Consider the following 20,894-nt stretch of genomic DNA (forward strand, 5'->3'; position numbering starts at 1 on the left):
AATACCCAACTTTTACATCAACATGGATGGAACTGGAGGAGATTATGCTAAGTGAAATAAGTCAAGCAGAGAAAGTCAATTATCATATGGTTTCACTTATTTGTGGAACATAAGGAATAGAATGGAGGACATCAGGAGAAGGAAGGGGAAAATGAAGGGGGGGGGAATCAGAGGGAGAGATGAACCATGAGAGACTATGGACTCTGAGAAACGAACAGGGTTTTCAGAGGGCAGGGGGGTGGGGGGATGGATTAGCCCGGTGATGGGTATTAAGGAGGGCACGTACTGCATGGAGCACTGGGTGTTATACGAAAACAATGGATCGTGGAACACTACATCAAAAACTAATGATGTATTGTATGGTGACTAACATAACATAATAAAATTTTAAAAAATAAAAAAATAAAAGGATAGATAGACTTGGTTTTGGCAGAATCGCTAGTGAACCTTCTTAGTTACACAAATGTAAAATCCAGCCGGCAATGTCATCAAGTAACTCAAATGCCAATGTTTCTGTCTAAGATGTTAACTTTTCTGTTTATGCTCACTTTGTTCATTTCTGTCATGCTCATTTATGAAATGGTCGTATATTCTAGCAGAATGGTATCCAGGAAAATCTGGCTCCTGTTAGAGTCTTCTTCCTCGCTTTTATTTTCCTCCCTGAATCCAGGCTTAGACGTCCCTAGAACTGCCATATATTGTGTAGCCTGTGCAGTTTGTGTCCAGCGTTTTGAGCCTTTGTTTGTAGGGGCTATGATAAAATGCAGAAGTGGGATGGGATGAAAACTGGGCTCAAAAGGTAAGTGTGACTAGATTTTGAATCCTGGCTGGAATGACACATGGGTTACAGGAAACCCTGAACACATTATTCTCTTGTATAAAATTGCTCCAGGGCTTCTTAGAATAAAGACAAGGTCCTTTATCAACAGCTGCCTAGCTGTCTGGCACCTCTTGTGGATACACAGAGCCCACACACTCAGACATTCATGCATACATACAATGCACATAGGCACACATGCGGACAGCGGCTCATGCATGCACACATACACACATGCACACCATACATACATGTGCACACACACATGCTCGTGAGCACACACATACATGTGGACACTAACACACACATGCAGCCACACTCAGGACTTCCTGCAGCCATGTGGCTGTCTCCTCTGCCTGACACATCTTGACCTGCCCCCAGAGCTCTCCCTGCCCCTCACCTGGCTGGCCCCATGCATGCCTCACTGCCTCTAAAACCTCTTCTAACCCCCTTGGATGGGACCACTTACCCTCCCCACCAGCCCGGCTCCCTGGTGCTGCCTGAATGAGAGGTTATGACACTGTTTTCCAATCACTTATTTACTAGTCTCTGGCTCCCAACTACCAGTTGTAAATAGTGGATGAGACCTAAATTTCTCCCAGAAATTTACACAGTCATAGCTCTGATTGGCTGGTTTCAGAATGAAACCTTTGGTGTGGTCGCCAGAGAGGAGGAGGAATTTAAAAAATGAGTCTTGGGAGGTGGAGGAAGAACATTCCTGGCATCTCTGAACTGTATTTATCAGAAGTTACTTCCATTTCCTACTCTTAAATCCCAGTGCCAGAACATCCCATCATTATTCATAATAGAGCCTTGCAGAACTTCAGTCCAAGGCTCCCTGAGTGCTGTTTGGAGTGTCTTCTAGTCATTCTGTAGTAAGCAGTCAATACATGTTGGCTTTTATTCCTAACATCTGGTCTCCCCATACTACAATATCCACACCTTTAAAGGGTGGGGACTGTGTCTCCCAAATCTCTTGCGTCCTCTTTGTCTCCCAGGCACTAATATAGAATTTGCATATAATAGATGTTCAAAATGTTTTTTTTTTCTTAGAGAACTTGATCCAATTTACCTTTCTCTGTGAACTGTGCCCACAGCCACCCAGACATACCCAGTCCCTGTCTCAGTCGTGGGCCCTGCACCAAGTTGGATCAAGTTGAGTTACCATGAGTGAAGGAGATGAGCAGGCATGGGGAGGTGACAGGGGCTAGGCAAACCTTGGAACCAAAGCACCAAAGCTGATCCCAGGGCAGTGCCAAACAGAAGGCAGGTGGGATGTGAGGGGGAGTGAAGAGGAAGCTGGAGGAGCTGAAGCTCTAGTAGCAACTGGGTTGGTCCAATGTTGACCTCAGGGGCCCAGGCTTAAAATCCAGGGCCTGCTTGAAATACTTGGATGATTCCTCCAGGTCTCCTGGATAAGTGTAACTTCCCTCACAAGGCATTCATAGCCAGGCCCCGCCTAACTTCTCATCTTCATTTTCTACTCCTCAGCCATAAGCCCTGGGTCCCAGCACGTGATTTTCTACTCCTCAGCCATAAGCCCTGGGTCCCAGAAGTGCTAGGAGCTCTTCTCCATCACACCTCCCAGAGTCGTTCTCTCTGCCTAGAAATGCCCATACCCACACTCTCTGACTGGAAAACTACTCTTTCTTTGAGGCCCAGACTAAGCACCCTTTCCTTTTCGAAGCCCTGCCCAGCCCTCTCTGCTAGCTCTGCCTCTGTGCCACAGTGGGCACCATCCACCATGCTACCATGGCTCTCCTTACACTCTCTCCTGAACCATCGGCAAGACCCAAGTGATCATCCACCAATCCATTCGAGACTTTGTACTTCTTCAACACTTTTGGTGTTCCAGCAGCTACTCTGGGTACTGGTGACCTGAAATTGAACAGAGCATGCCCTCCAAAAGCACAGAGTAGTCTCAACACATAAACACACAGGTATGACATGATAGCCAGGTGATAAAGTAATTGGGGCATATGCAGGCAATGGAGAGGCAGGGTAAGAATCTGAACTTATTAAAGACATCAGGCCAGCATGTCTCTCCTCAGCTAAAACCCTTCCCATAGCTTCCCTTCACACTTAAAGATAAACTGAAGCGCTCATTTTGCCTTTAAGGCCCCCAGGACCCAGCCCCTGCTGGTCTTGATCACCTCCTAACCCTCTCCCTTGTTCTCCAGGCTCCAACACCCCTGCTTCCCACTGCTGTTTGGACACACCAAGCCCCTTCTGTTTCAGAGCCCGTATGCTTGCTATTCCTCTGCCTCATCACTCCTAGTCCCACTCACTCCTGTCCTTCAGCCTCAGCTCAGATGTCACCTCCTCAAAGAGTCACCTCCCCTGCCCACCTTCTCCAATGTTATATCTCTCAATACTTACCGCCCTCACCCTCTATCATGTAAATTGCCCTTGTTTGTTTGTTTTCTTCTTTGATTATTTGCCTATTCAATGTTTCCCACACTCAATTATCAGCTCCAAAGAAGCTTGTTCTTGTTTACCATCCTTTCCCCAACTCCCAGAATAAGAGTGGAATAAAAATGTGTGGAACAACATTGGGGTCAGATGGGCCAGAATGACCTTGAGTTCCATCATGTACAGCTCATGCGACTTTCAGCAAGTTATTTCACCCCTTCTAGTTCAGTGTCCTCATCTGTCAAATGGGCAAAAATGCTTGCCTTGCAGGGTGGTTCTGAGGGTGATGACAGCCTGTCCTTGAATGCCCTGGCCCCTGGGTCATGTTGCATGGACGCTGAGTAGTTACACAGAAGAGGAAGAGTGCCAGCAGCCCACCACTCTGAGTGCCGACACCATGGGCTCTCTGCCCTAGTCTGCACCCGACCCCAGATTGTCTGTGAAATGGAGAGAGATTTGGGCTCCGAAGACAAGTATCAGTCCTAACTGCAAACTCTCAGCCAAGTCCCAGACCTGTAGTGTTGGCTGGAACAAGTCACCTCAGCCCATTAGCTCCACCACAGCCTTAAACTCAACACACCCAGTACAAACTCGCCATCTGTCCCTCACTGCTCCTCCTTGTCCTCACATGCCAAAACCAGCAGACAACCAGTGGCATTGATCAATCGGTCAAATGACTGATTCACTGTGAAATATCTGATAGGCAAATCACAAGACTTGAACTAAAACTACAATTGTGAGGAGCCCATGACATTGTCCACCCAGGGACAGAGGGGGAGAGCTAGGTTCTGCCTGCAGCTTCTGGCTGTTTCTAGAAGCTCTGGAGCAGATGGGCTGCAGGAAAAGCTGTAGGCAGCCTTCTAAGAACTCACTGAGTGACCCACACACCTTTCATTAAACACTGTTCACAGGGGCCTACTAAGACTTTGTACTATTTTCCTATTGCTGCTATAACAAATTACCACAAACTTGGTGGCTTAAAACAACACACATTTATTATTTTACAGTTCTGGAGGTCAGGTGTCTGAAATGGGTTCACTGTACTAAAATTCAACTGTTTCTCCTGGAAGCTCTAGGGGAGAATCCTGTCCCTTGCATTATCTGGCTTCTGGAAACCACCAGCATTCGCGGGCTGGTAGCCCCCATCCTCTACATTCGAAATTAGCAGCATAGCATTTTCCAGTCTCTGGCTCTCACCCTCCTGCCTCGCTCTTATGAGGACCCCTGTGGTTACACTGGGCCCACTGGGATAATCCAGGATGGTCTCCCCATCTCAAGATCCTTACCTTAATCACATTTGCCAAGTCCCTTTTGTCTTGTAAGGTAACGTATTCACAGATTCTGGGGATTAGGATGTGGATATCTTTAGAGGGGCATTATTCTGCCTACCACAAATCCTAAGCAGGATGAGCTTGGTTTGGGGGCGCCAGCCTGGAGCTCAGCCTCCTGCCGCCTCCCTACCGACTCTGTTCGAAGTAGAACTCAGTGTGGGCCAATGGCTCACTCTCCTTGACAAGTCGTATTGGCTGCTGGGACTCAGCTGGGCCACAGAGAAACCAGCCAGGCCAGGCCGCGGCCTCAAGCCTGAAGGCTGAGCCCGAGCTTCTCTGGAAGAAGGTGAAGCGTGTGGCTTCTTCACCACCCTTGTACAGATCCTCGATGTTCACATCCTGTGGGGGGCAAGATGGCTGCTGCAGGATAAGGCCACTGGTTGAGATATCAGCCCTAGAGGCCCCCAGGGGGTGGCCAGTGAGGGACTTTACAGGGAGGGTCAGTACCCAGGGCAGTGCTTTCTGCAGGTTCTGGAGGGCAGGGGTTTTGGCACTAGGTGCAGAGGGAAAGGGAGGCATGTGTGGACTTGGCTGGGAGTCCACAGATGGGTACAGAGATGCCAGAGCACCCAGGAAGCCAGGCCATGTCTGTGGGGCACCCCAGAATATGGTGTGGTTTCTCACCTCCAGCTGCAGGGTAGGACCCTCTCCTGTCTCCACACAGGCTAGGCAGCGACTGCCTCCCTGGATCCCCAGGAGGATGGGGACTTTGGTGCGGTCCAGGCCTCTGTTGGGAAGTATGCAGATCTTCTCTGGGAGGAAAGAGAGAAGAGAGCCAGAAGATGAGAGGACCTAGATGGCAAGCTCTCAGCGAGCTACACCTGGGCAGAAAAGAGCTGGCTCAGGGCACACCTGGCTTGACCCCTGCATGCAGGCTGTGGGACAGGCTGGGACCCCTGCAGCGGTCATGACACCCTCAGAAGGAGAGGTCCTCAGCGGCTCCCTGCCTCTTCTCACTGTCACCAGAGGCAGAGGGAAGGGGAGAGCCGGTGGCAGGTGGAGCATGGGTGTGTCTGAGGGGATGGAGGCCCCAGTGGCTCACCTGCACAGCAGTTGTCCAAATTGGGATCTCCCACCAGGAGCTGGTCACCTCTTAAGTATAGAGCCTTCTGATCTGCATCCTTAATTCTGGAACAAGATGGTTGTGCTGACGACCTGCTCCCTTCAGGCACCACCAAGCCCCAAAGTCTTCCCGCCCCCATGCTCTGAAGTACCACACTGAGCATTTAGGTGTTCTTCTCTCCTATAGGTGAGAAGTAGGTGCATGACTCCACCCAAGAGCGGGTAAAAACAGGTCAGCCTTAAGGCAAGGGAAGGTCTTCTGGAGCTCGTGATTCTCAGAGGCTCCCTTTACCAGCGTTGGCCTCTGTCAGGAGTCCTGGGGCAGTGAGGAAAGCCAGTGCCTTCTCATTGATGGGTAGACAGAGTTTTCCTGATTATGCTAGCCCCTTTTCATGCCCTTCCTGAGAAATTTCCCAATGAGGCTCAGATGTCTCTAGGATACAGTGAGCCTTATCCCAGATTTTCTGGGCCTGACCCAATTTTGCATAAATGTTTTATTTTCTTCAGTGAAGAAGATTAATTGAATGTATAATAAAGTGTGGTTTGTGGGGCCCCTGGGTGCCTCAGTCAGCTAAGCGTCCGACTCTTGATTCTGGCTCTGGTCTTGATCTCAGGGTCATGAGATCAAGCCCCATGTCAGGCTCTGTGCTTAGCGCGGAGTCTGCTTGAGATCCTCCCTCCCTCTCCTCCTGCCCTTTGCATGTGTTCTCTCTCTCTCTCTAAAATAAATAAATAAATAAAATCTTTTAAAAAATAAAGTGTGGTTTGCTTTTCAAATATTTTAAAGGCTTTTTTATAGAACAAAATTCACAAATCAGAAAAAAAAAATCCTATGTGACAGTGGGTGTGCCAACATGGCCACCCTGTTCCATGCAAGGTGTATTCTGGGGTGGCCCCGTGTTATGGGTGCCAAATTTAGGAGGTCAGCAAAGAGCTGGGGCAGGGTGTGATTACAGTCATTTGGGGTTGGCGATGGTTCCAATCATCAGCCTGGGAGGGTAAATATGTGTTGGGGAACAGGGAGGAAACCATGGTGAGCGTGTGCAACATCAAAGTCATGCAGGTTATTAGCTCGCAGGTTATTATGTCGGTGGCTTGGCTGGTTTCAAAATGTCAGCCGCTCTCAGGACCTGGGCAGCCCTCCCTATCTCCAAGGGCAGAACCTCTGGGCCAACACCATTACCTCCAGATTTTTTTTATCTCAGTAACAACTAATTATAATACCCTTAGCCAATGACTGTATGTGTATAAAGAAGGTTCACTTGTACAATAAAAATAAAGATCTGAAAAGAGCCTGGGTTTGCCATTCTCTCTCCAACCTGGGCAACCAGGACTTGTGCGGAACTCATCTGCCAGCAACATTCTCTTTGAAGACCAGAATCCAAGTTAGATACCCCAAGGTGCTGACATCTGTTTTGTCATGTGGGTGCTTCATGCACATGTGTCTTGCCTCCCCAGGCACATTGTAACTTCCTGGAGGCCCCAACTGGCCCCCTGGTATCTAGGACAGGGCAGGCCCATGGAGGTGCTGAGGAAATGTGACCCAGAAGTCAGTCCTGTTTTATTTGTGTTATGTCTCATCTCATTCCTCAAAGGGCTGGAGACAGTTTACGAGAAATCACAGGCAATAAAGTATAAACTATAAGGAAAGTCTCAAATGTCAAATGAGGTAAAAGGGATAGTTGGGAGTGCAGACAGGGAGGAAAGGCCACAGAGGCCAACATATAAAGATGCCGTCACTGAGATTCAAAATTGTCTCTGAGCTCTTGGAGAGAGGAGGACAGAGCGGCATAAGGGGTGAGTCCTGGCTCTGTGTGACATGAGGTAATTTTTTTAACATCTTTGAGCTTCAGTTTCCAAATCTGAATGGATTCAGTCATGCCCCCCTTGTAGGTTACTCAGGAGGGAGGCAAGGCAGCAGAAGGGCTAGCATCTTGCAGATGGTCAGGAAAGAGAGCTATTGTGATGAGGATGATGATTAAGCTTAATTATGGGGTACTTGAGATTTCTTGGGTGAGATGGAGCCGCATCCCTCCCCTCAGCCTTCTTTCCCTCTTCCCACATCATCCCCAGGCCCCTGGTTTAGAGAGGGAGGACTCCAGGAAGACTTACGTGTAGTATCTTGCCATGGGGAGGGAGCACATTCCTGCAATTGTGGGCGACTGGTCCTTGCTGAGGGGGAAGGAGAGAAGGGCTGTCAGAGAAGGGTGGGTAGAGCTGGGGGGCAGGCCCCCTGGGGGTCCCCAAATCACCAAATCACAGGGTGGAAAAATCTCACTAGGCTGCTTATCTATAACTGGCCTGCCAGAGTCCTCCATGATCTCCCCAGCTCAGCAAGTTCCAGGCAGCTCTGTTTCACCCTCCTTTGGGGCCATCTGACCGGGGTGTGAGCCCATGACGTGTGCATGGTGCTAGCTTGGGGAAACCGAAGAACAGGTTCCCCAAAGAGTTTAGACAGGAGTACTTCCTGGAGCTGAGATTGAGGTGGGGTATGCTCCAGCCTCACAGTTTGAGGATGAGCTGGACTCAAACCCTGTCCCACTGCCCAGCCTGGCACTAAAGTCACCTGAAGATTCTGATTCGCCAGGGCTTGAAGTGACTCCATGACAAGCCAGCCTTGGGAACTGGTATACCATCTCAGTTTTTCTCACTCTCCAGTGAACATATAAATCACCTGCCAGTTCTGGTTCCCTGGGTCTGGGCTGGAGCCTGAGACTGTGCATTTCAAACATGCAACCAAGTGATATGAACACTGCTGGTCCCTGGCCACACTTTGAGTAGCAAAGGACTAGATAGAGGATCTCCCAGCCCAGACAGGCCATCAGCAGTGTGGCCTCAATGCAAGCACACTTGATGCTGTTCTCTCTCTCAGCCAAACTACTGGGGCTCTTTTGGTTGCAGCAGCAAAACTAATGGGCAGGCTAGTAGCTATACCAAGGTCTGGCCGGGACAGATCAAGTGGAGGGCTCTGTGTGAGGATGATGACTCCCACTCTTGGTCAATGTGAGCACAGGGGCAGGCAGAAATTCAGTGCTGGTCCAGTCTAGCTGGATCTCCAGGGGCCCCAGAAGCCTCCTGTCCTGGCCCAACCCCCAAATCCCAGTATTTCTCCCAAAGACTGCCATATCAGGCACCCCCTCCTGGGTTCTGGCTAGACTGTGATGAGGTGAATAGGAGTGAGAAGCCAGCTTCTAGTCCATCAGAGAGCCTGGGGTCCTGGTGCTAAGCATCTGCCATGGTCCCTCCCAATGCACCACACACTCCATCCCCTAAGCTTTCCATTCCCTATTGTCCCCAGGTGATCTTTCCCTGAACTCTGGCCTATTGTCCTCCCTGGACACCATCTCTGGCTGTCTCAGACTTCATCAATCCACCTGTCCTGAGTCAAAAACCGCCACCCAAGTAGCACTGAGCTTTCTCCATCACATCCTCTCCTTGCTCTCCTACACGCTTTCTATGTGGACTATGTTCTCTCCAAGACCAATATTAACTTCTGTGGAGCCAAATCAAAAGACTCTTTTGATTCTTCTGATATTTGGCTTCTGCCTCCTCAGAGCTCTTGACATTAATTGACTCCCTTCACACTTCCATTTTCCCCTTCTCAGGTCTGTGTAGATTCTCCTTTCCATTTGGTGGTGTCCCTAAGGCTGGAAGCCACAAGTCTAAGTTCTAAGCACTTCTCTCTCATATCCCATGAGTTGCCATTCATCCACTTCCATAGCTGCAGTGATCATATTGGTCTAAAGCCTCCCAAGTCCCAATTGAACATGATACTTTATCTCCAACAGTCTATAGGACACCTCCCTTTGGACTTCCTGCCATTACACCCAACCAAATAGATCTGAAGTCAAATCAATCTTCTCCTCCTCCCAGCCCATTCATCTCCCCCCTTCTCCTTACTCTATGTCTGATTTGCTAGCAAGTTCTCATAAATTATTCTTTAAAATGTAATTTTGTCTTCTTTTTTTAAAGATTTATTTACTTATTTGAGAGAGAGAGAGAGCACATGCACATGAGTGGGAAGAGGCAGAGGTAGATAGAATCTCAAGCAGACTCCATGCTGAGCATGAACCTGAGCTGAAATCAAGAGTTGGATGTTTAACCAACTGTGCCACCCAGGTGCCCCTAAAATGTAACTTTGTCTTAATAGCCATTGTACCTGTGCCTATATTCCTGGCTTTTCTACCTTCAATCCAGCCCAACCTATGTGAGGTACCTGGACCTATATTCTAGGTATTGCTTTCACAACATCTCCACCCAGCTCTAGAGTCTACAGTGGCTGCCCATTTCATCACCATCTGGCCCTGATTCACGTGTATGAGTGTATCTCACTTCTCTGTGGACACTAAACCACCCCTCCAGGCACATGCCTTCTTTCTTCCCTGTGGGCATGCTCACAGTTGTCTTTGATTTCCCTGCCTCAAAAGTCATCCCCCCTCCTTGCCGTCCATTCAGGTCTTTTGGCATTAGAGGCACTGGATATGGTATCATTTATCTATAGGTTGAGTCTCTAGTTCTGCCAAATTAATTATCAGGTCAGAGTAACAGCTCAGACATACAAGGTTATGTCACATCACCTCCACTTCTCAGTTTCAGCATCTATAAAATCATGGAATTAGAGTCTGTGGTTATTAAGATTCTTCCAGATCAAACGATCTATGATTCCATGACTCAGAGTTTAATGAATCTTTCCTTTACTCTTGCAACCCTACTCTGAAATCCTATTAGATTTCACTGTCTTATGTATTGTTCTATATACAGACATTTGTTTCCCTTATAAAAGTTAACAATATCTTGATCCATGAAGTGTGGCCTGTAGCTCCCTCCAACCACCCTGACACACATATATGCTTACAAGCAAGACATAGAAACACACAGAGAAGATTTCAATGGCCAGGTTGGGTTCTAGACCTAGCTTTGCTAACAATTTGGCTTGCTACCTTAGAAAGTCCCCTTTAGTCCCTGGGCCTCCAACTTGTTATCATTAGGAAGAGAGGCCGGGCAAGGTCAGTATTTTTCAAAACTAAGTTTCACAATGAAAATTTACACAGAAATCTAATGAAAGTAAAATGGATAAAGGGAACTTGCTTTTGCTGAATCAGAGAATGAGGGTGATACCAGAACCCTGTCTTTGACCACTAAAGCAGGCACTGGGCACATCTAACAAACCCCAAGCCTCACCACACAATGGTGAATACCACTGGCCTGGTTGATTTCTTCTGAAATTACTTCCTAAAATCTATGGTTCTAAATATTTAAAAATCTTGACTTGGTTTAACCCATGCTTTCTCTCAAATTCTTTCTATGTGCTCCCAGACTTATTTAGCATCCCATGATGTTCTGTGGAGGGGATACCTTGTTATCTAAAGAGCTTGCCAGGAGGAGTTAAGGGAGGGGGCATACCAGAGATATTGACAGAAAGGAGAAGGAAAGTGAGAAGGAGAGATAGAATACTGCCTATGAACCACTGACCTGAAATCCTGGGTGCCTGGAACATCCAACTGATTTCTCCAGGGCATCTGCCCCGAGTTTATACTGTCTGGTCAGGGTGGCTCAAGCCTCCTGCAATCTTTATAATTGGCTCTAGGTTGGGAAAGAAGAGCCTAGGGATTTCACAATGTCTTTAGCACAGTATGGATAATGAGAAGGTGGGGGCATTAATGAGTGTTTGTTGAAGGGGGAGAGAGTCACCCATAAAGCCTGGCAGAAGCCAGTCACTGGGCCCCTGCTCATAGCTACTATCATTGACACTGTTATTGGTGGTTTCAATAGCCAGATAAATAGTCTTGGGGTCAGATGTCTTCATATCACCTTCCTGTTGGTGCCCCATGAGGGTCCATCCTAGGCTTAGAGAGGTAGAAGAGGCAAGAGGGGATGTGTTTAAGGGGCCCAAGGACAGAGCAACCTCTGGTGTTTTAAGCCAGGCTGCAGCCAGCAAGACAACATGAGAGAGGGGACTGATGGCATTGGGAGTATGGCCCTGTTTGGAAAGAGGGGAGGGAAGTCTCTGCTTTTCAACAAGTCCTATTAGCTGTTATCAGGTTGATGAGAGAGAACATTTAAGGAAACCCACCTGCAGAGGACATTGACCTTAGATCCATCCTGGGACTGGGCAGCCATCGTGTTCCCTGGAGGGTTAGGACACATGACACCGTGTAAGCAGGGCAGGTGTAAAGAGCACCATGTGAGCAGGGCAGGAGTAAAGAGAATACTCAAGCCTCTAATCAATATTACTTAACTCAGTCTATCCATCCACCTGTCTGTCCAACCATCCAACCATCCATCCATCTGTCTACTTGCAAGGGGTGGAGAAGCTTGGCATAGTGTTCTCTGGGGACCATCTGCCTTACCATAATTCTCACTCTTAGGTCATTCAAAGGGCCTGGTAAGAAAGTAGGAGAGGCCAATCCACACGTAGATGCTTAAAGAGTGAAAGATAAGAAAAGATGGGCAGGGAGGGGACCCAATTTCTGTTTCCTAAGGCCAACAGTCATTCTTCACCCCTCTCCCAATCTATCTCTCATCTCTCTGTGGAAAGGGCCAATGCATGGGGTATTATGCCAGGCAGTCAATGAGCATTTACTGAGTATTTACACTGCTGTGTGACAAAGATGTGCAATGCATGGTCCCCGTTGTTAGGTAGCTTTACAGTCCAGCTGGGGAGCTAAGTCATAAATATTTAAAAAAATAATTAAGAAGACTGGGCTCTCTAATCTGCAGGACAAGGGCATATTGGAAACAACAGAGGCAGAGAATCTCCTTGAGTAAAAAAATTCCTAGAATTGAAAGGGCCTTAGACATGGCATATAGGATCCCTCCAAAGGGAGAAATCTGTGCTACAGCACCCCCGAGACATAATTAATCAGGCTCTTCTTCAATACCTCCACAACTTCTTGAAGAAACCCTAGCAGTGTGTGTGGTCCTTGCGGTTAAAATTTTTGGGTCACACGTAATTTCTACTCATCAGTCCTGCTTGTGCCTCCTGGAATTACACAGAACAAGTTTATTTTTCTACTAGGCAGAGCTTTGAGTGTTTGAATGGGGCTTTCTGTGTATTGCTTCTCCAGGATAAAGACCCTCAGCTTCCTAGCCTCTACCCTAATGACTTGATTGTGGGACACTCTCAACTATTCAGAACACACTCTTAGTCCTCAATGCCTATGCCTTGCACAAATGCCATGTGATGTGGGCATAATATCTCTGTAAATACAGGTCAAGCTGGGGACTTATATTGAAATTGAAGAAATCTAAAACCACTATGTCTTTTTCATATGAACAATTATGATGCCAAGGTCCCCCAGCCCATACATTCTGTTTTACTTTCCTTCTTTTTCTATTGACTCATGTCAGCTCATCCCTGCTAAAACCATTTTGAATTCTACCATCTTACAAATGATGAATCAATCACTTCAGGCTGGAGAAAGCTTCCAGACTGAGGTGAAATTTCAGCTGCTCCTTGAAGGGTGGGCCCATTTAGATGGGTGGAGGAGAGAGAAAGAATAGTCCAGGGTGGAGGAATAGTTTCCACATTCTATACTTGCCGGTTTCCAATTATTTGTCAAATGTTATTTGAGATCCTTGGAAACAAATAAATACAGCCTTGACCTTGAGGTCTTTTCAGGGGCCATAGACCCCAAATCAATTATTACAATGAGGGGGAGTTGGCATAGCAATGTAGCACAGTCAGAGCAGATGACCAGAGATCTCAATTCAGCAAAGTTTTCTTGGAGGAGGTGACAATATGAGACTATGGCTGGGCCCATGGGCAAAGAAAGAGTGTGAAATGGGTCTGCAGAAACAAGCCTGGTGCCCAGAGCCTGTGTTCTCGGCACTCCTGAGAGGCCTGTGGCAGGACTTGTGCTGTCGGCTACCCAAGGGCTTTGGCTGCATCTGAGCCTCAGTAGCTCCACAGAGACAGACCCTTCTGGTCTGGCCACCTCCTTGCTAGTGCTTCAGCAGAATCTGAACCTGCCAGGCTGGTCTGACCGGTGAGGTGCAGGAAGAATACCTGGGGCTCAGATTTAGGCCTCTCCTCTGGCTTCTGTTCTGATCCCTTAGAGTTTAGGCAGGCATGCTGGAGTCATAATCCCTGGCATGTCAGACTGGAGGTGCAAAGGTAGTCAAGGAAGAGCTAAACCTTGCAGACACTGAGAATATTCAATAACTTTAGTATGATCAGCTTTTAAATAGAATGTTTGGAGAAACAAAAGGGCTGATGTTGATTTTGAGAAGGAAAATGAAAATATTGAAGAAAACTGCAATCATAATAAAATAAATGCATTTATTTCTCTTTTCCTATGTATTAGTTATCTATTGCTGTGTAACAAGTTGGGGCACCTGGATGGCTCAGTCAGTTAAGCATCCGACTCTTGGTTTCAGCTCAAGTCATGATCTCAGGGTCCTGGGATTGAGCCCTGCGTCAAGCTCCACCCTCAGCAGGGAGTCTGCTTGAGATTCTCACTCTCCCTCTCCCTCTGCCCGCCCCTGCCCTGTGTGCACTCTCTCTCTCTCTGAAAAGATAAATAAACAAATCTTTTTTTAAAAAAAACCTTAGCAACTGAAAGTAACAAACATTTATTTTCTCACAGTTTCTGAGAGTTGGAAATCTAGACCAGTTTAGCTAGGTGGTTCTGCTTCAGAGTCTCTCTTGAGGTGGCAATCGAGCTGTCAGCCAGAGTTGCATCATCTGAAGGCCTGACTGTGGCTGGGAGAGCTGCTTTCAAATGCACTCATGTGGCAGTTGGCAGGAAGCTTCATTTTCAACACATGGGTCTCTCTATAGGGCTGCTTATGAGATGGCAGCTGGCTTCCCCCAGAACAAGTAAACAAAGAAACAGACAGAGAAAACAAGATAGAAGCCGCAGAGTCTTTTTTATAATCTAATCTCAAAAGTAGCATATTACTTCTGCCACATTCTGTTAGTCACAGAGACAACACGGGTACAATGTGGGAGGGGACATACACGATGTGAGATGGGGTCAGCAGCAGCTGTGTTTATGTCGTAGGGCTGCCATAACCAATTACCACAAAATTGGTGGTTTAAAACAATGAAAATTTTTGCTCTCATAATTCAGGAGACTAGAAGGCTGTCCTCCCTCTGAAGGCTTTAGGGAAGAATACTTCCTTGCCTCTTCCTAGCTTCTGGTGGTTGCCTCAGTCATGGTATTTCTTGCCTTATTGCCGCATAAGTGCAATCTCTGCATCCATCTTCACATAGCCTTCTTCCTGGGTCTCCTGTGTGTCTCCTGTTGCATATGCAGTCATGCTGGATTTAGAGCCCATCCGAATACAGCATGACCTCTTAACTAATTACATCTGCAAAGAACCTGTCTCCAAATAAGGCCCCAGTCTAAAATTTCCAGAAGGACATGAATTTCAACCAGCATGGGACCCTTTGGAGGCTGAAACCCACACCTTGCAATCTCAGGGGGCTATGACCACTCTAGGTCCAGGATTATTCTTTCTATAAATTCCTTTTCCAGGAGATTCCAACCACACTAACTCATCATATTCTCTTTCTTCACAGCTTTGCTGAGGTCTGTGTACTGATTCTGTCGCTGCTGACCAGAGCAGCAGAGCTCAATTCAGTTTGAATTTCACTCAGGGAAGTAGATGCTGAAGATGATTAGAAATATTGTCTGCTCTCTTTTCCTCAAGATTAACTTACTTATTACACAAAAAGTTCATCTTCATTGTAGAACAATTAGAAAATGTTTAAATAAAGGAATACAAAGAAAAATTACCTGTAATTGCTAAATTAACATTGCTAAAATTGAAGTAAACTCTTTTGGACTTTTTTTCTATGAAGAAATATATAGAGGGTGCCTGGGTGGCTCAGTTGGTTAAGCGACTGCCTTCGGCTCAGGTCATGATCCTGGAGTCCCGGGATCGAGTCCCACATCGGGCTCCCTGCTCAGCAGGGAGTCTGCTTCTCCCTCTGACCCTTCCCCCTCTCATGCTCTCTCTATCTCATTCTCTCTCTCAAATAAATAAATAAAATCTTTAAAAAAAAAAAAAAAAAGAAATATATAGATAGGTATTTTTTAATTAAAATGAAATTACAAGATATGCTAATTTGTAATTTGCTCTTCTTAATATGTCACAAGCATCTTTCCATGTGAATAGGTACCAGTATCTTGGATTTTAATGGCACCTCAGGTTTCAAAACATATGACATGCCTGGCCATTCTTCAGCCTTCTGAGCTGGAGTCAATTCCTTGGACACCACCACCCTCTCCTGCCATGGCTAGCGCATGAGGGTTGAGATGGAAATGCAGAATATGATGGCAGCTGAGTTACAGGAAAGAGGGAGCGGGCTGGGTTTTGGGTCCCTAACTCTATGACCTCCCTCTCCTGCATAGTGATAGATGACAGGACCTCATGTGGGCAGCTGGTGGCCCTAATAGGCTCAACTTGGGATTGGCTGGCTTGTGGGGCTCAGGGGTACTGGGTAAGTTACCATGAAGCATGAACAGCTTCCAACACTCCCCCCACCCTGACCCCTGGGAAACTTTTCATGTGACTTCCAGTTTATCTTGAGTGGTTTTCGCAAGGTTCTACACCAGTAGCACCACTCAATAGGGAAAGAAACTTATGGACTAAGCCCCAAATCTCAGAAGGATTTACCCAAACTGGGAATCAAAAGGGAGAGTGGCCAAGTGCCCAGCCAGAGGTGGGGCCCTGAGAACAGATGGGGGGAGGTTGCCATCAGTGTCCTCCTCTACGTCCGCCCCTGCCTGAGCCGGCTCTGCCCAAGTAGGTTCTGGGGGGTGCATTGCCCTAGTCACACTGCTGGAAGTAGAAGTCTGTGATGGGGTTGCCCCAGCTGGCATCCTCTGAGAGTTGGGTAAGTCTGAGAGGCTGGTCTGCTTCGGGCACGGTGCAGAGGAACCAGCCTGGGTAGGCAGCTGACTCGAAGCTGGAGGTGAGCCCCGTGTCCCGCCGGTAGAAAGTGAAGCTCTTAGATTCGTTGGCACCGAGGTAGAGTTCCATGATGTTTACTGGCTGTGAGTGGAGAGGCATGGCAGGTGAGGGGAAGGAGCGGAGGAGGCAGGAGAGCTGGGCCATGGGCATGGAGAGGCAGGGCTGTCATCAACAGAACCCTGCGAGGGAGAGGATCAGGCCCCAGGATGCCTGGCCCAGTGGCTTCAGCATCTGCTGGCTTAGTGAAGTCAGATAGCAAGGATGCCCTAACAGGACTCACCTCTAGTTTCAGAGTCGGTTCCTGCCCTGTCCCACACGACAGGCACTGGCTCCCTCCCTGGACGCCCAGGATGACTGGAGACAGCTTGGCATCCAGAGACCGGTTGGGGACAACACTGATCTCCTCGCCTAGAGAAAGGAAGCCAGATTCAGGGTCCCTGACTGCCCTTCCCTCCCTCTCCCCAAATCGTGGACTTTGAAGCACAAGACCTATATGAGACATCCTGTCCCCAGACTGGGCAGAAAGGAAGCCTGGTAGCAGCTGTCATCTAGGGAAGGGTGGTCTCCTGCCAGTTGGCCCAATGACATCAAGGCATGTAAGCACATTGTACCATCTCCCACCCCTAGCCCACCCCCTTGTCCAGGCTCAAACCTTCAAGTCTTCTCTAACCCCCAGGGGAGATCTGACCACCTCCTTTAATGCCTCTTGACCCTCTGGCCTTCTTTTGGAAACTTGATTTGATAAGCCTCTCATCAGAGTTATTTGGACATGTTTGTACCAACATGAGAACAGAAGAGGGTCTCATTCCTCTCTGTACCACACATACAAACCTACCCTACCACATACCACACATACAAACACATACACACACTCACATACATGCATGCATGCATACACACGTGTACACACACACACACACACACACACACACACTGCCTGGCCCCAGAGCCTAGTAAATGTGTCCCAAGTGGGCAGGTATGTGCTATTTTAGAGAGAAGGCCTGTCATGGTGTCTGGGGCATGAGGCCAGATGGTGCCACCTGCTATCTGGGTCCCATCACTCTGAGGGACCAGGAATCCCCAGAGAGCAGAGGGAACCCACCCAGGGCAAAGGGATAGAAAGCCACTCCCATATGGGAATAAAGGCCTAGGAGCCTATTTTAGATCTCTCCCCAGCACTTGCTCCCAGGAAAAGGAATGTTTGGCCTAAGTCTACCTATGAGGGAAGAACAAAGCATTCATCCTGGAAAATATTCCCACCTTTGCATAGAGGCTTCAGGTGGCAATGGGGTAGGTGTCCTCACTTTGCTGGAAGGCGTAGTATTTTATTTGTCCTTGTTCAGAGCCTGCTTTTATGATGCCCATCTACAGTGTCAGGCCTGGGATCTGTAGGCCTGTGCCAGTTTGCATAGCTATTCTAAGCCCCCTCCAGGCCCCCTCCCCTCAGAGTGTATAGAGACCTAGGGAAGTAGGGTCATGTTTTGCCACCAACCTTTGATGACCTTCCCTGCATGCAGCCCTCCAGCTAGAAGCTGGTTATCATGCAGATAAAGCACCTTCAAGGCCGCATCCTTCATTCTGAAACATCAAGACAGGATGATGCTTAGTTAGGGGAGGGGTGGGTGCTCGGGATTGCTGGGCTCTACAGAGTCCCCCAGTGTCAGGCATTGTCTCCCTCTCCTCCCGCTGTGCCAGAAGTAACCACCCAACCTTCTCTGCCTGCCCTGCTGGGCTCATACCCTACTAATGGGATAACAATAACCTCCCATCTGAGTCTTCACCCTATTCAATCTTTTCTACACCAACCAATCTCCTCCATGTGTGATGTTGGAAAAGAAACTGGACTGTGAGTCAGAATCCTGGGTTCTTATCTGGCTGTGCTGCCACTGCTGCTGAGTCCCAACAGACAAGTTGCTTGCTCTCTCTGGGCCTGAATTTCCCTGTTGCTAATTAAGACAATGGGTTAGATAATGCCCAAGCCTCTTCCAGATGAAAATCTGATTCTTCAGTCATTATTGAAGACATCAAGGCACATTTACTTCCACCTATTAAGTGAGGAATATCTTTAAATTTAAAATTCTTGGGGCGCCTGAGGGGCGCAGTCGGTTGAGCGTCAGATTCTTGGTTTGGGCCATGTCGTGATCTCAGTGTCATGAGATCGAGCCCTGCGTTGGGCTCGTGCTCAGTCTGAAGTCTGCTTAAGTTCCTCTCTCCCTCTCCTTCGGCCCCTCCCCACTGCACACTCTCTCTCAAATAAATAAATAAATCTTTAAAAAATAAAAATAAAATAATAAATTTAAAATTCTTATATTTTACTTTTCAAATTTATTTCTCATTTCTGATTTCAGTTGATTTTTTGACATCTTGTGAGGAGAAAAATATATCCTAAAATGGGTTTCTTCAGGTGTTATATGGAAATAAGTATGCTATGTGCAAATTGGTTCAGTGGTGGCTAAACACAAACAAATCTCATTGAAAGTTACTAATATATTGAATTGTACCATGGTTCTCTTATAAGACACAGAAAGCAGTATTTCCCACATCTCTTAATCAAGGAGCTCCACTATATAAAGCAACTCATAGGGTCGGGGCTCCCCAGAACCCACCTTGGGCAAAGCTATGTTAGACTCTGAGTTCAGAGAGAACTAGGACCATTTTCACTCACTAGTGCGAAGTCCAGAACACAGCAGACCGCCTGGCTCAGTACATGCCAGCAGACAGACAGACTGATTGACCAAATAGTTTTGTTGTCCCCAAAGAGCAGCAGGGAGATAGTGGAGCAGAGTGACATCAATTCACCCCAGTGGGTGGTAACAGCTCTGAGCTGGGTCTCCTGACTTCCATTCTCATTATGGATATGTGGGGCTGAAGCTCTACACAGAGTGATTCACTTGCTCCCCCTTCTCGTCAGGGAACCCCCATGAGGTGGCCAGTCCCAGCCTGACAAAGGCTGGAAAAACTTCTCTTAGGATAATGAGGGGCTGTTTACAACTTCCCAGCTGTTCACCCACCTATGAGAGCCCCAACTCTGGGCAGGTGCAGCCCCTCCCTACCCAGAAAGGATGGACAACAGGTCTACCTGGAACTTATTTCCCCCAGAGGACACAGCCAGTCAGAGGTTCAGATACTCACCGGAAGCACAGTGCCCCACTCAGGACCATCTTGAGCTTCACAGTGTGTAGACTCTCCTATTCTGAAATAACACAAAATCTTAGGTGGAGATAGAGGCTGGGCTGGAAGGGGCCTGAGTAGCAAACAGCCTTCTAACCCTACCACCCCTCTCCCCAGCATGTGAACATCCCCCACAGAGCAGGGGATTCTAGGCCTGGGGTCAGGAGAGAGCCCCAGTCCTGCTGGGGAGAATGAAACCCAGCTCCCCAAAGGACACCTCGGAATGCTCCTTTCTCCTGGCAGAGCCTGTGGTATCTGCCTGCTCCTCTGGGATGCCTCAGCCCTTTTAATAATGCACTAGGGAGGAGCCCCTGAAACTGCCACAAGCTGAGGAGGAGCAGAGTTTCCCAGGTATTTCACACCACCCTAAGCCTCCAGAAACACCTGCGCTTCATTACCTCTCCCAAGGAAGGAAGGTTCTGGAGATAGTCTTCTTTCAGCAATTCTGATGAACTTCCCAGGGGCTTTCAAGCTCTTTGTGAGCACTCAGCTCCTGGACCTCAGGCGCTTCCAGACCCAAAGACTTCAGTGCAAATAGCCACTCAAGGAAAGAAGATTTTAGAACAAACCCCCTTTTCTCCTTCCTTCCTTCCTTCCTTCCTTCCTTCCTTCCTTCCTTCCTTCCTTCCTTCCTTCCTTCCTTCCTTCCTTCCCTCCCTCCCTCCCTCCCTCCCTCCCTCCCTTCCTCCCTTCCTTCCTTCCTTCGCCAGGCCTATGGAAAATGCTGGAGGTGGGGCTTTCCTGCTTAGGCAATGTTTAGTCGACATATTCATTGTAGAAAAACCTGAAAATCCAGATTGGCAAAACAAAACAAAACAAAACACACCATGAATACTTGTCTTCTGTGAGTGTACCATCAGAAAACCAATGACAACACTTTTCCACTGCTTACATTATATATGTAACTGTCAACTGTGTCTCCTGCGGCTTCGTCATAGGGCCTACACTCTATTCAACTTGCTTTTTTCATGTAGCAAAATAGCAGAATATCTTTTCATACCAAATATGAATTATGATATAACCTTGAACAGCGGCATACATTTCATTGTATAGATGTATCATTTATTTATAGCAATCAATTATTATTAGTCTATTATTATTTGCTATTGAAAATCATGTGGTGACAAACATCTTCGTATCAACCTCTTCACTCGTGTCTGATTATTTCCTTAGAAAAT

General features: G+C 47.6%; 2 protein-coding genes across 2 annotated transcripts; both read right to left on the bottom strand.

The window, feature by feature from the left end:
- Positions 1–4,241: 4,241 nt before the first annotated feature.
- On the bottom strand, positions 4,242–11,744 carry IL1F10 (interleukin 1 family member 10). The gene is made up of 5 exons (XM_006748870.3): positions 11,696–11,744; positions 7,735–7,794; positions 5,603–5,688; positions 5,185–5,312; positions 4,242–4,899 (listed from the first exon to the last, which is right to left on the bottom strand). The coding sequence occupies exons 1-5, from the start codon at positions 11,740–11,742 to the stop codon at positions 4,687–4,689; spliced, it is 534 nt and encodes a 177-aa protein (XP_006748933.2). The 5' UTR covers positions 11,743–11,744; the 3' UTR covers positions 4,242–4,686.
- Positions 11,745–15,763: 4,019 nt separating this feature from the next.
- IL36RN (interleukin 36 receptor antagonist) lies at positions 15,764–20,354 on the bottom strand. Its single transcript, XM_031040674.2, has 5 exons — positions 20,115–20,354; positions 19,678–19,738; positions 18,038–18,123; positions 16,826–16,953; positions 15,764–16,626 (listed from the first exon to the last, which is right to left on the bottom strand). The coding sequence occupies exons 2-5, from the start codon at positions 19,704–19,706 to the stop codon at positions 16,402–16,404; spliced, it is 468 nt and encodes a 155-aa protein (XP_030896534.1). The 5' UTR covers positions 19,707–19,738; positions 20,115–20,354; the 3' UTR covers positions 15,764–16,401.
- Between the last annotated feature and the right edge of the window lie 540 nt (positions 20,355–20,894).

This window comes from Leptonychotes weddellii, chromosome 10 (assembly GCF_054177405.1).
Source record: "Leptonychotes weddellii isolate Sample4059 chromosome 10, ASM5417740v2, whole genome shotgun sequence".
Taxonomy (NCBI): Eukaryota; Metazoa; Chordata; class Mammalia; order Carnivora; family Phocidae; genus Leptonychotes; species Leptonychotes weddellii.